Here is a 15,722-nt window from a genome sequence, read left to right as displayed (position 1 = left end):
CAGGGGTGAGGGCAGACACAAAATAGCTGTGATTTTTCTTGAACAGGTAAAATATGCCAAACTGTGAAAAACAAGATTTATCTTGCCCTTAGGTTGTATGAACCCCTGTAGAATCACTTGCATTTTTCAAGTGGACAGGGTATATCTACTTAGTCTCAGCTTCTAATTATTTGTTTTTCAAATAGCAGGCACTAATTCTGAATTGTAGAGACTGCAAAGTATACTACATCTTATTCATGTCACTCAACAGCAGAAGAAAACTGTACAAGACTTCAGCACATAATAAATAAGAATGTTGATTAAAAGAATCTGATCTAACTAAAGAGATTTTCCCCAGAGACACTGAGGTTACAGAGAAAACTACTCTTTTTGACTGAAGAGGATCTGAAAAATTAAACATATAGTGGAAAAATACATAGTCCATTAACAAGCTTTCCCACATTACTGCCACAAGTCTCATGGAATTTTGGATTTAGGTACACAAGGAAAGACCATTGTGTAATGTGTGAATATTTTGAAATATACATGCTGCAGTTCCAAAACCAGTTAGCTAGTCAAAACTGGATATACTTGACAGTAAATAGTGATTCACAGTCCTTATTTCTATAAATAAGCAATTCTTCTGTGTCTTATCAGTCTGTTGACAGATGCTTGTTATTTCAAAATTATTGAATTCAGGCAGGCACACCACATTTGTACTTACACAGTAACCTGCCCTACAGAAACACTTCTAGCTTCACCATCATAAAAATTACTAGCTTTAAAATAATTTACGAGCAAAAGTAACAAATGTCCAAACAGCAAAGGAGCTGAGATTTCAATGGCATGTAACAAGACTGTGTGTGTGTGCACCCACCCACCCTCTCCCACACCCATCCCCACCACCACAGGATTCAGAGAGCATGGGCTATGAAGCACCAACTGAAATTGAGTAAGTTGCATTCAGCATCATGTTCCACCAGTGGGCATTTGTCCATTGACTCTGCTCTCTACCACAGATTGACGGTAGCTATTTGTTTGAGGAGAAAAGGGGGGAGGGGGCCACAGACAATCAGTGGTGATGCTGACATAAACTACTGTGCAGAGCTGGTGCATGACACAGTAGCTTTTATGCTTTCAAAGGTATGACACATAACCCTCATTCCTCCTCAGCCTTGACACTACTTCTCACATTTGTTTCATCCAGTCTTCCACAACCCAATGTGCCTCTTTCCTGGATGTTGACCTCCACATAACAGATGGCTCCATATGTATCTACACAGAGCCCCATTAACTGTTCAAGATTAGCTTCATTTTGGTTGCTGTCATTGTTTCCACATCAAAATGTCATTCCCCCCATACCATCTGGCCACCTGCCAGTGGCTTATCTACTGTGTCAAGAATTTCCTTGTCCAATATGGTGAAGGTCTCACCAAAGCCATTACAAACAAGCACTATACTTTAACTTGGTGGTGTGCTTCCACATGTTCTTCAGAGTTATTGTTTCCATATTATACACTACAATTAATTGCTCCAAGAAACCTGAGAGATCCCATCCTTGAACATTGTCTGTGGATTTATTACAGATTTTGCAACCCCCATCCTCAGACGTAGCAAACCTCGAATAACCCCAAGAACTGACTGCATGGTAACATTCCCCCCTCCCTTCTCCACACAACACCCACCCACCACCGTTCCTGTCTGGAACAACTTAACCGTATCTGCTTTGAGTACTTATCATTATCCAGAGAATGAGGGAGGAATGACAGTCATTCTACGAACAATCCTTCACACCCCGCCAAAGTGGTATACCACTGCACAGCCAACCTACACAATATTCTGATCCACCCTTATACGATACCCACTCACAACCTCTTGTCACATGGCTGATATTTATGTGAAAGACCCCAGTGCAAGATTTAGCCACCCAGCACATTCTGTTTCAGGCCAGCTTTCTCCTATCCCATCAGATGGATGGCCACTTGTGAAAGAAGCCAAGTCACATATTTGCTCTGCTGCAATTTCTGCACAGCATATCATGTGGGCACAATCACCGATCAGCTGTCAGCCACACTTCTCCAACTCTGCCTCCTACTCCCCAAACTTTTGCTCTCTCTCACTCATCAAATGCAATCCCTCATCCTAGATGAGCTGTAGCACTTCAGTCCCAAATCTGTGTGCACAATACCAGCACACAGGTCTCTCTCTCTTACCCCCCCCCCCCCTCTCTCTCTCTCTCTCTCTCTCTCTCTTTCTCTTTCTCTCTCCACCCTTACTCCTGTCCACCACCACTGCCACACTGCCACCAGAGTTAAATTCAGTTTATATTTGATATGCCTTCATTTGTATACTTTATCTCAGAGGATGATTCACCTAATAGCTACCAAGTTTTCAATCTTGTTTATAACCTTCTACCAGGAAATTCCTTATCATATTTATACTATTAGCTTATTTCAGACTGAAATGTGTTGCAAAGCCTCTGATGTAGTTTTACCTGGATTGCATGTCTTGACTTCACTATTCCACCGACCATCATGTCCACATGTCAGATTCTGTTTTAGTCTACTTGCTGATGTATAATAAAACCTGCAATCCACAACTGCTCTGGTTCCAGGGAGAACTGCGCTGTCACAAGTGAACCTCGATTCACCATAGAAACATTCAGCATAAATTGATTCTGATGCAAGACTAGGACACTTTCCTGAAACACAAAATGATGTTGAGCATAATATCCTACTCTCGATTTTCAATAACTGCCTTAATTAATCATGTCACACTCTAGCATTCACAGCTCCACTTTATCATGTATATTAATGAATCTACATATACATCTACATCTGTATCCTGCAAACCTCGATGAGATGAATGCGTAGGGTACATTTCATTGTACCTGTTATTATGATCTCTTCATGTTCCAGTCACATATGGTGTGCAGGAAGAATGATTGTTTGAATGCCTCTGTGTGTGCAGTATATACACTCCTGGAAATGGAAAACAGAACACATTGACACCGGTGTGTCAGACCCACCATACTTGCTCTGGACACTGCGAGAGGGCTGTACAAGCAATGATCACACGCACGGCACAGCGGACACACCAGGAACCGCGGTGTTGGCCGTCGAATGGCGCTAGCTGCGCAGCATTTGTGCACCGCCGCCGTCAGTGTCAGCCAGTTTTCCATGGCATACGGAGCTCAATCGCAGTCTTTAACACTGGTAGCATGCCGTGACAGCGTGGACGTGAACCGTATGTGCAGTTGACGGACTTTGAGCGAGGGCGTATAGTGGGCATGCGGGAGGCCGGGTGGACGTACCGCCGAATTGCTCAACACATGGGGCATGAGGTCTCCACAGTACCTCGATGTTGTCGCCAGTGGTTGGCGGAAGGTGCACGTGCCCGTCGACCTGGGACCGGACCGCAGCGACGCATGGATGCACACCAAGACCGTAGGATCCTACGCAGTGCCGTAGGGGACCGCACCGCCACTTCCCAGCAAATTAGGGACACTGTTGCTCCTGGGGTATCGGCGAGGACCATTCACAACCGTCTCCATGAAGCTGCACTACGGTCCTACACACTGTTAGGCCGTCTTCCGCTCACGCCCCAACATCATGCAGCCCGCCTCCAGTGGTGTCGCGACAGGCGTGAATGGAGGGACGAATGGAGACATGTCGTCTTCAGCGATGAGAGTCGCTTCTGCCTTGGTGCCAATGATGGTCGTATGCGTGTTTGGCGCTGTGCAGGTGAGCGCCACAATCAGGACTGCATACGACCGAGGCACACAGGGCCAACACCCGGCATCATGGTGTGGGGAGCGATCTCCTACACTGGCCGTACACTTCTGGTGATCGTCGAGGGGACACTGAATAGTGCACGGTACATCCAAACTGTCATCGAACCCATCGTTCTACCATTCCTAGACCGGCAAGGGAACTTGCTGTTCCAAGAGGACAATCCACGTCCGCATGTATCCCGTGCCACCCAACGTGCTCTAGAAGGTGTAAGTCAACTACCCTGGCCAGCAAGATCTCCGGATCTGTCCCCCATTGAGCATGTTTGGGACTGGATGAAGCGTCATCTCATGCGGTCTGCACGTCCAGCACGAATGCTGGTCCAATTGAGGCGCCAGGTGGAAATGGCATGGCAAGCCGTTCCACAGGACTACATACAGCATCTCTACGATCGTCTCCATGGGAGAATAGCAGCCTGCATTGCTGCGAAAGGTGGATATACACTGTACTAGTGCCGACATTGTGCATACTCTGTTGCCTGTGTCTATGTGCCTGTGGTTCTGTCAGTGTGATCATGTGATGTATCTGACTCCAGGAATGTGTCAATAAAGTTTCCCCTTCCTGGGACAATGAATTCACGGTGTTCTTATTTCAATTTCCAGGAGTGTATTTTAATCTTATCCTCATGATCCCTATGTGAGTAACACATAAAAGGTTGTAGTATATTCCTAGAGTAATCATTTCAACCAAGTTCTTGAAACTTTGTTAATAGATTTTGTCGGGATATTTTATGTCTATCTTCAAGAATCTCTCACTTCAGGTCCTTCAGTATCTCTATAACACTCTCCCACAGATTGAACATGCCTGTGAGCATTTGTGCTGCCCTTCTCTGCATACATTCAATATATCCTGTAAGTCCTATCTGGCACAGGTCCCACACACTTCAGCAATATTCTAGAACCAATCAGACAACTGATTTGCAAGCAATCTCCTTTGTAGATTCATTGCACTTCCCGAGTATTCTACCAATAAACTTAAGTCTACTAGCCTCTTTAAATGCAACTGAACCTATGTGATCATTCCATTTCATGTCCCTACAAAGTGTAACACCCAGGTATTTGTATGAGATGGCCAATTCCAACAGGGATTCATTGGTGTTATAGTCATGGGATACCATGTTTTTATCATTTTGTGAAGCTTCCCTCTGACAACCATGCCTCCATCCTTGCTACCCTCCCGGTTTTCCTTTCCCTGTTGCTTCATAACCTGGGTTGTGAGTAACTAAATCCACTTCCTCTTCTTCCCTTTCTTTCCCCTCTCTCCTCCCTGATGAAGGAACATTTATTCCGGAAGCTAGGAACGTAAATTTTCGGTTGTTTTTTGAGTATCTATTGGCTGTACTGAGCTGAGGTAAGTACTGGCCAGCCCCTCTATCTCTTTGTTAGTTTTTATTTTTAAAAACTATGCAGTTTGATATTGAAGAGGTTATACTGTTCAAGATACCTCATTATGTTTGAGCTCAGAATATGTTAATATTCTACAATAAAATGATGTAACGGATACTGGGCAGTAGTATTGTAGATCACTTTCACGAACCTTCTTATAGCCACATATGATCTGTGCCTTTTTCCAAGAACTGGGCACAGTTTTTTGTTTGAGGGATCTTCAGCAGATTATAGTTAGAAGAGGAGCTAACTCAGCCGCAAATTCAGTGTAGAATATGGCAGGGATTACATCAGGCCCTGGAGCTCTGTTCAGTTTTAACACTCAGCTGTTTCTCAACATCAGTGACACTAATACTTATTCCATCCATCTTTTCAGTGGTTAATAAAGTGGGGCAATTCTCCTGGGTTTTCTTTTGCAAAGTAACATTTTAAAATGAACTTAAGCTTTTTAGCTTTTGCTTTCCTAACCTCAATTTCAGCTCCACTCTCATTCACCATAGACTGTACGCTAACTTTGGTGCCATGAACAGCCTTTACAGATGAACAGAATTTCTTTTGGTTCTGTGTAAGATCACTTGACAATATTCTGCTACAGTAGTCATTGAAGGCATCACACATTGCCCTCTTGACAGCCAAATGTGTTTCATTCAGCATCTCTGTATCTATAGTCCTCCACTTCGTTTTACACCAATTACGCAGTAATCTCTGTTTCTTTATAAGTTTCTGTGCAATGCCTGTATACCACGGAGATTCCCTCCCATTATGAACTGTTCTAGTGAGACATATACAACCACTGCATGATGAACTATTCTTTTAAATGCGAGCCACAGTTCCCCTACATGCTAATGTCCTGTGCTGAAGGTTTCAAGTTTCTCACTGAGATGTGGCAATACTGATTTTTTATCTAGTTTACCGAACATATGTATCTTTCTTCTTGTTTTATTTGTCTTTTGTACTGTGGTAATCATTGTTGCCACAACCACATCATGGTCACTGTTACCAGTTTCGATGTAGACATCCTCAAAGATGTCAAGTCTATTTGTTACCATTAGTTTCAATATATTTCCATCATGAGTGGGGTTCCCAACTATCTGTTCTAGGTAGTTTCAGAGAAGTTATTTAGTAAAGTTTCACAGGATGTCTTATTATACCCACCACTAACAAAGCTGTGATTTTCCCAGTTAATTGTTGGAGGATTAAAATCTCCACCAATGAATGCGGTATGATTGAGGAACTTATGCACAAGTGAACTGATATTCCCTCTAAAGTTTTTGATTACATCAGGAGATGAGTGGTGGGTGATAGAAGGTTCCAGTTATCATTTTATGCCCACCCCTGATACTGAGTCATGCCCATTTGCCTATCCTTTTGATATACACTTAAATTTTCCCTGAAAATCTCACTGCTACCAATTTCAGGTTTCAATCAGTTTTCTGTACCTAGTATTAAATGAGCTTAAGTAATTTTAATAAGCACTTTAAACTGCGCCATCTTTTTATGAATGCTTCAGCAGTTTACCGTTAGGATTTTAATACTCTCGGGTGTTGGAAGCATTTCTCTCAATCTTATACTGATACTTCTGGTTTTCCGACAGTTATTGTTATCTGGATTGGATGGAGAATTACCTAAACTAAACAAAAAAACCTATGCGCACCCCACACAAAGTCAGCTACCTGAGTAGCACCCTCTGATATATATTGTGCACCTGACCTATTTAGGGGGACTCTAGAGTTCTCAACCCTATTGTGCAATTCCAGCAAGTCACAGCATAGCTTTTAACACAGCCTTTGAAGCCTCTGGTTCAGCCCTTTCACTCAACTCAGAACCAAAGGGCCACAATCAGTTTTGGAGAGAGTGCTGCAAATTGTGAACTTCATTGAAACTTCTTGTGCAAGGCTGATCTTCTCGACCTTCTCTGCCAGACACTAGAATGACCCAAGAATGATCTTGGAGCATAGATAATAGACATCATTTTTTTCCAATGTGCACCACAATCTGCAATTGCCAACACCCTCTTTCCTCAATGGCTGCTGGTACAGCCTCATCGCCATGTAAAATGAGGCCCCCAGGCATACACAAGGACTACACTTGGTGTCCTTTCCTGACCCTGGCTGTCATTTCCCTAAGGGGTCCCATCATTCATTGTAAGTCTGAACTGCCAACAATTTATAGACTCCTTACACTTTTGCTTTTGCTTCCTCCTGAGACTGGTCAAAAAAGGTTTCCCAAATACATAAGAGGTGAGCCCCACTGGCTCAGTTTGAGTTTCAGTGAAAGACAGCACATCAAATTTGTTGGCTAGTGGGACTGGGTACAACACCCTGGGTCCTTCTTGGTCCCCATCTCCTCTGTACAAGATGTCTTGATTTACCACTGACACATCATTTGCTGCCAAGTAAACAAGTAATGACAGATCCTGTACTTTCTGCAGAGGAGACAGGATCCACAGGAGAGAACAGTACTTGATGTACCTCTGGTACAGGTATCACAGGTAAATGGCTCTTGAGAGCTCTTCCTACACACTGATTGCCAGCAGCTGCCAATCATTTGACTGTAGTTATGGCGATTTCCAGCTACTTACGAATGTCAACCAGCTCATACTGTGTTCAAGAATAGCATTCACAGTGGGCTGCATTCTGGATGGTGCAGTGTACTACAAGGTTGTAAACAAATAACATTAAATTAAGCCGCTTATTATCGTTTAGTCTCTTGAGCTAAAAAAGTGTTAATGCCCTATAAGAATTGAAGCAAATACATGAAGTGAGATTTCTATTAAAGCAACACAAAACCTGTGGTAAAAATGACTAGTTTCCTAAAATCTTTTAATTTTAATTAAGCTGTTAGCAAACTCAAATACAGAGTTAATTTGCAATAAACGCAGATGATGTATTGGGACACTCCTCTTTCAGGGAAAATTACATGTGACACAATGTGTTAGATAGAAAAATCTGATACAGTAACTAAATCATAGACTGCAGTTTGCTAAAATTACTCATTGATTATGCAAAGGACGATGCTAGCTTCCAGAAACTCTCAAAAATGCATATTGATATACAATGAAGTTCAGCAGCACAACCACTTTTGGAAAACAACCTTCAAAAGAGCTTACTGTGGGCTTTTAAAAACTTCTTTTCAGAGAAAGACTGTATGATTTCACCGCCTCAGTTATGGTAGAACTAAATAAGGAAAAATTAAATTAGTAAATGAAAAGCAACAGAGCAGTCAGACAACTAAAAATTTAGAAGCCATGCTGTGAGGACTTAATCTGTGTAGAAACCTGGGGAAATGCAGGAAAACCTGTAGTTATAAATCTCTACCAACAGGTAGTCAAAATGTGGATTACAGAGAAACTTTCAGAGCACTGAATCGTGTGAATAAGCCATTCATTATTTAAAAAGGGGATGAAACCAGCCCAGATAATTACAGAGAAATAATCATTTTGGGCTTTACATACAAATGTTTTTCGTATCTAATTTACAGAAAGAGTAAAAACACTTTGGAACCACAACTTAGTTAATACTAAGGATGAGTTTGTCCACACAAAAGCTGACCAGACCAAACTAATAACAAAACATTTCAAGTAGAGAAACCATTAGCACTTTATTTTCATGATAGATTTCAAAAAGTGCATGATAGCATTCACAGATCTATACATTTAAAAATCATCAGATCATACAGTTTTCATTTCAAAGTAATAGAAATCAACGAACAAACTTTGACAAACACAAATTCCAAGCTGTACAGGGAACAAATGTCAAAAGCATTCAAAATAAAAACTGGTCTTAGACAAGGTAATGGTTAATCCACATTGGTTTTGAATGTAGTGCTCCATTACATCTTGAAGATTCAGCAAAAAAGAAACCACAACTAAAAGGAAAGCTGGAGCAAAACTCTCAATAAGAACAAACTGTCTGGTGTCTCTAGGTGATTTAGCTCCCTTAGATCTTGGCATGGAAGACATTCATGCCCCTATCACCAGCCTCCAAAGAATCACATAAAAAACAGAATTATAAGTATTATTCAAGAAAAGTGAGATCACACCTAGTGAAGTCTTCATAAACAATTGAAAATATTTACAAAGTTCTACAGATTAAATGTCTAGGAAAAATTATCAATATCCAACATAGTTAATGTACAGGGCAATTACAATTAAAGTTAAACTTTCAACACACTGTGGAAATAACACCCCTAGTCAGAATAATGTCAAATTGCAATGGAATATTATCGGAGAAGGGGGAAAAGGTATGACAGAAAAAAAATTGCATGTAAATTGATCAATAGAAGGTGCTGTATGTATCAGAATACATAAATGAAAACAACACCTGTCATGTGCATGACTGATTGAAGTTGGTATAAACATGCCGGGTACATGGCTTTTCCTCCTTTCACATCTGTGACGCTCGCCATGACAGTCTCAATGCAGGATCGTGCTCTGCTTGTAAAGCTGTGTTACAAGAATGAGACTGTGCACACATCACTCTCCCAAAGTATCTGACACTGAAAGGTTTGAAAAAAGGTGTTGGTATGATGACTGCCTTGAGTTTGGTGAAAATGATTCAGAAATTTGAAAAGACAGGTTCTTTTGGCGTGCAACCTGGTAAAGGGAGGAAACAAATTGATTCGACATCAGTGAAATCAGTGGCCACAGCAATGCAAGAGGAGATGGTTGGTGGTGTGCAAACATGTACTGCATACAGAATTGCTCAGATGTTGGACATACCCATGAGAACAGCGCGTAAAATCCTACAAAATACAAAACACACTTCTTTGCTATCCATTCAAAATTACCCATGTGCATGAGTCGCTACCTGTTGAACTCCCAGCAAGAGAGACCTTTGCTTTAGAATTTCTTGCTTGTATGGAAGTAGACAATGATTGGCCATGGAAGATTTTGTGGACAGAAGAAGCCCACTTCCATGTGACAGGGTATGTCAAGACACAGAGTTGTTGAATATGGGCAATGGAAAATCCATACATACATCAACCAGTATCACTTCATCCTGAAAAAGTTACTGTGTGGTGAGGGATTATGCCATCATTTATCATAGGGCAATATTTTTTTGAAGAGGTAGGTGCTTCCGGTACTGTTACCTGTACTGTCACTGGTAAATGTTATGTGTGTCTTTTGCACAACCACATCATTCCAGCTCTCCAACTGTGTGAATGTATAGATGGGATCATTTTTATACAAGATGGCACACTTCCACACATTGCAGATCCAGTTAAGCAACTGCTGAAGTGTCATTTTGGAAATGCTAGAATCATTAGCTGCCATTTCCCTACAGCCTGGCCATCCCCAGCAGCAGATCTTAATTCGTGTGACTTCTGGCTGTGGGACTATCTGAAAGATGTTCTGTTCAATGTCCTGACTGCAAACTTAGTTGCATTGAAGGCATATATTGTGTAACACATTCTGAACATCACTCTGGAAAACACTTTGATCAGTTTTGGAACATGCTGTTTCTTGATTTTAACTTGTTACAGAAAATGGTTGACAGTATATTGAACATGTTTTGAGCCAGTTACACAGAAATTAATAATCCAATTTGATTTTGATTGATGCTTTTAATACAGTTTTTTGTCTCAGGACAATTAAAAACTGATGTGATTGACGCTTTTTATGCAGTTTTTGGCCTCAGGGCAATTAAAAACCGATTTTTCCCATCTGATGTGATATGACCTTGCCATGGTGGATGGGCTTATGTAACTAACAGTATCACATATGTACACCCATGGACAATGAGTATTACAGTTTGTTAAATGTCAAACGTACCCCGTAGGCATAGCTGTATGATTAATTTGTCATTTGTAGTTGACACTATTAATTTATGATGCTTACAGCACCATCTATCACTACATTTTGTAAATATTTATTTTTCTTCTGCCATACCTCTTCCCCCTTCTCTGATAATATTCCATTGCAATTTGACATTATGACCAGTGGTGTTATTTCTACAGTGGTTTTAAAGTTTAACTTTAATTATAATCACCCTTTATTGAAAGAGGAACTGCTCAGCTCCTCAAAACTGAAAGAATAATCACCAGAACTTGCACAAATGTAAAATTCCATGTTGAAGAAAACTGGATAATTATCTCCAGTGAAACTGTCTGTAGAGAGATTGACAAATGAAGAAAAGAATCACCTATTTCTTCATCATCTTATAAATCCAAGGAAACAGCATTTTACAATGTCTGGTGATGAAAAATGTTAGAAAGAAGGCAGGAGGACAATAGATCTGAAAAATTCAACAATATCTGAAAGCAATTGGACTCAAAAAACACATACAGAGAACAATAGTAAAAAAATAATATTATTCTTAACAACTATGAATTTTCAGCAGAAATGAGTCACAGAAGGGCTACAGAGACTGCAGGTTAATTGTGAAAAATCATAATCAAAATTAATGAAATGGTACTGGGTGGGCAGCAAGAACCAAGTTGTACAACCTTCAAAGAGAGTGTTGCCAATAAAGTTAATAAAAATAATAATACAGACAGATGTTTTCAAAGATGGCATAATCCATGAGTTAGTTTGAGTTTTGTAATTGAGTTATGGGATGGTATACATTAGGGTACTGGAATCAATTTTTTATTATTATTTGTAATTATTAAGTTATTTTTTGCTGGTATTTTATCTTACCTTCACTTGAACATTCATTTTATATAAATTATGTATGTAAAAAGCTTGAAGTTTTTCTCATTACAGAAACAGTGAAAGTATTGAGCAGAAGGTCAAGGAACAAGAGTGGCAGGGTGTTTATAGTGCCGAAATCATAGATGATAAATAGAATGCTTTCATTAACACATTTCTCATGTGCTTTGAGAGTTGCTTTCCATTAGAATGTTCTAAATGGGGTATTAGCAGTAATAGGATAACTAGTGGGATAAGGATATCTTGTAGAACAAAGTGGGAATAATATCAAAATGTTAGAAGTAGTCACAATCAAGGTACAGTAGCCCATTACAAACAGTATTGTAAGGTGCTTAAAAATGTTATTAGGAAGGTAAAGAGTATGTGGTTCGCAAACAGAATAGTTAATTCACAGGATAAAATTAAAACCATATGGTAAGTTGTGAAGGACGTGTCTGGTCAGCAGCACAAGATCAACGATATAAAGTCAGTACACAGTAAAAATATTTCTGTAACTGATAAATCAAGTATATGTACAGTATTTTACAATCATTTTCTGAGCATTGCTGGTGAATTAAATAAAAATTTAGTTTCTACAGAAAATCATATAACTTTCTTGGCATATACCTTTTTGAGATTGATGTCTGAAATACTCCTCTGTGATACAGGTAAGAGGGAGATTGAGTCATAATTAAATCACTGAAGACTAAGGACTCTCATGGTTATGATAGAGTCTCTAGCAGAATATTAGTGTACTGTGCTGCACAAGTTAGCCTTGAATTTAGCCATATCTGTAATTTTTCCTTTCGGAATGGTCAGTTTCCTGAGCAATTGAAGCACTCAGCAGTAGAAGCTGCTTTATAAAAAGGGATAATGTAGATAATTTTAGACCCATTTCTATGGCATCAGTGTTTGCAAAAGTTATTGGAAAGGCTGTGTATGTAAGGATAATTGATTACTTTATATCACACGATTTGCTATAAAAAGTACAGTTTGGATTTAGAAGTCATTTCTCTTTCCTCTGTGAGGTACTGAATGAGCTTAATTCTGATGTACATTCTCATACTATCTACTATTTTTTTTCTTACATAAAATTCTGTTCCAAACATTGGCATGTTTTCCATTATTCTTACTGCGGGTTTCCCATTACAAATTTTATAATGTTGTGTTCAACTACATTCTCATCTAAGAATCTCATTTCTTGCACTGCTAAGATTTGTACATGGTTCTTCTGTAGAAATATTACGTTTAATGTTCCAAAGCAGTACTTCTTTTTGAACTTTTACTTAGAAGACTTTTCACTATAGTCCATCTCTTCATCACCTCAAATGTTGGGAAAGCCCAGATCCATAGGTCCCAATGCATTACAAGATGTAATTGTGGATTCCTCACCAGAATCACAGCCTGGGGTAGTGCATCCATTGTGTAAACTTCCCATTTTGTGATTTGAAATTGTAAATTGTAGAGAGTAGGAAATCTAAGGTCATTCTTGAATTCTCAAAATAACACTAGGTTGTTAGCCTTGAATATTACTGATCCAACCACCAGACCCTTTACTGATTGGGATTTCTTCTTTTCCTCAAAATCTCTCTCTTCTTCCCCTTATTTTCTCTGACTCTTCTGAGATTTTCAGCATTCCCCTTTCTTCTGCGGTATTGGTAACTTTTTATCATTTTCTTGTATTCTTCTCTGTAGTTGAGCTCGAGCACGTTTGTCAGTGGGTACTTGCTTCTCTGCTTTTCTTTCCTCTCCATCTTGCTTCTCATCTACAAACACTTGTGTTTGCTTGAATACTTTTCTCATAAATGATGATGTAATGAAAAATATCACATACAACCTAGCTCACTGTATGTGAAGAAAAGACTCTTTCATTATAATTGATGAAAAAGAATAGTTGAGATAGAAGAGGATTATTCATTTACTGATTGGTGAAACAAAGTAACTGGAATGGAACCAGTAACACAAATAAAAAGGAAGAATGACTTAAAATTTAGTTTCTTAAACATTAAAGCAATTGTGTCATAAGTAGTGTAGCTGTTGGCATAATACCTCAGGTCAGAGAAAACTTAGTGGATGAACCAGACAGATTGTGTCCTTTGGTCTCTAACTGCTCTCACAAACCTCCATTAAGTCTTTTATACTGGAAATGCATGCTGTACTGGGTGAGTGCAGATAGTGGAAATCTGCCACTTTCAGGAAGATGGCAATACTCCTGACAGAAGAAAATGATTAACATTGGCTAAACAAAACAAGGACACCCTTTGCTATCCTATGGTCATCAAGGAAGATGAGACTGAATATTTCAAAATGATATTTAGATGCAATCAGAGATTTGTTGGAACTGTTTTGAATCTTGGTTTGCAAATGTTTAGTACTGTTTCACTACTGTCACTTTCCCACAGAAAAATTCCAACTAGGTGTCAAAAGATACTTGTGTTCCTGGGCTAAGACTGCATGCTTCAAAGTCACAACCAATCACTCTGTCGCCACCATTTTCGTACTTCAGTGCAAGTGTTCACTTGGAACCTACAGATACCCTACAAAGTTCAGGGGCTTCATATGAGCTGTATTGCCACAATGAAGACTTTTCTTTGGAACTAGCAAACGAGTGTAGCATGGATAAGGTCAATGAAGGCCCTATTATTATATGACATGACAATGTGAAAGGATGCTGTGGATATACTATCTCATTAGAAGTGTCTGAGCATCCCTATGTGCAGTGGAAATGACCAATGAATGTCTCAAGAGATGGACTCAAAAGGATAAATAAATAGGTGTAACAGGGGGATTGGGGGGGGGGGGGGGGGGGGGGTGAGTGTTACATTGTCAGTAGAGAAGCAATAACTGCAGGCTGGGTTGGCCAGGAGAGCTAGGTGACTTTGAATGTGGACTTCTCATTAGATGTCACCTGAGCAACAAAGCCATTTGGGACAATCCAATCATTCTAAAGCTGCCCAAGTTGACTGCTGGTGATGAGACTGTGAAGAGGGGAAAAGTGAAGGAAAAAGCACAGCTAAAGCCAAACATCACATACTGATAGAGGTTGTAAAAAATTTGGAGACAGTGATTGATTGTATCAGCATAGCAGTGCACCCTTCATATATCACCATCTGTGAGGCAATGGTTTGTTGGCAATAACTTTCCTGAAACAGACTAGCTTGTCTTGAGTCCCAACCTGAATCCAATGGAACATCTCTGGGATGAGTTACAATGTCAACTTCTCTCCAGATCCCAGTGTCCAATATCATTATTATTTCTGGTTGCAGCTATTGAAGAATGGGCTGCCATTCTTACACAGATATTCAGACATCTCACTGAAAGTGTTCCCAGCACATTCCAAGCCACTCTAAAAGTTAAGGGAGGTCATGCACCATACTAAGGTCCTCTATTGCAGATACCAACAGTTTAACATGAAGTAAGCACCGGCTAAAGCATGAGACTTGGGGAAATATCTTGAGGATGACACTGAATAGAAAATAAAAATGTTTGTTGATAAACTGTACCATTATTTCAACATTGCCTTTACCCTGAAAAGACATACAGAAAAATCATCAAAAATCATTGGCTACAAATAATGAATCACCTTTTACTAGAAAAAAATTACATGTAAGCCAAATTAACACATCTGTGTGCCAAAAAGTTACTTTCCATATGGGAATTAAACTTTATAACAAACTTCCCAAAAACCTAAAAGCTCGTACTGAGGCCAAAACCTCTGGAAAACTTCTAAAGTCATATTTACAGCATCATTGCTTTTACTCCATTGAAGAATATTTAAATGTATGAAGTGGCTATTTAAATACTTAATGCATAAAATGTTTTATTGTAACATTAATTAAGAATGCCTAGAAGTCACTTTCAGATGTGTACTTGTACATGACTTGTCCTGTATCTTATGCAAAAGATGTTTTTGTAGACAACAGGAGCAATAAATAC

General features: G+C 39.6%; 1 protein-coding gene across 1 annotated transcript in view; it reads right to left on the bottom strand.

The window, feature by feature from the left end:
* The window catches only part of LOC126281797 (modular serine protease-like), a 183,774-nt gene that overhangs the window by 109,736 nt on the left and 58,316 nt on the right, over positions 1 to 15,722 (bottom strand). Inside the window, exon 5 of the mRNA XM_049981011.1 lies at positions 2,474 to 2,680. Coding sequence (XP_049836968.1) covers positions 2,474 to 2,680 — 207 coding nt within the window. The remainder of the gene's footprint in view (positions 1 to 2,473; positions 2,681 to 15,722) is intronic.

Source organism: Schistocerca gregaria, chromosome 7 (assembly GCF_023897955.1).
Source record: "Schistocerca gregaria isolate iqSchGreg1 chromosome 7, iqSchGreg1.2, whole genome shotgun sequence".
NCBI lineage: Eukaryota > Metazoa > Arthropoda > Insecta > Orthoptera > Acrididae > Schistocerca > Schistocerca gregaria.
This window is presented reverse-complemented; position numbering and strand designations above follow the sequence as displayed.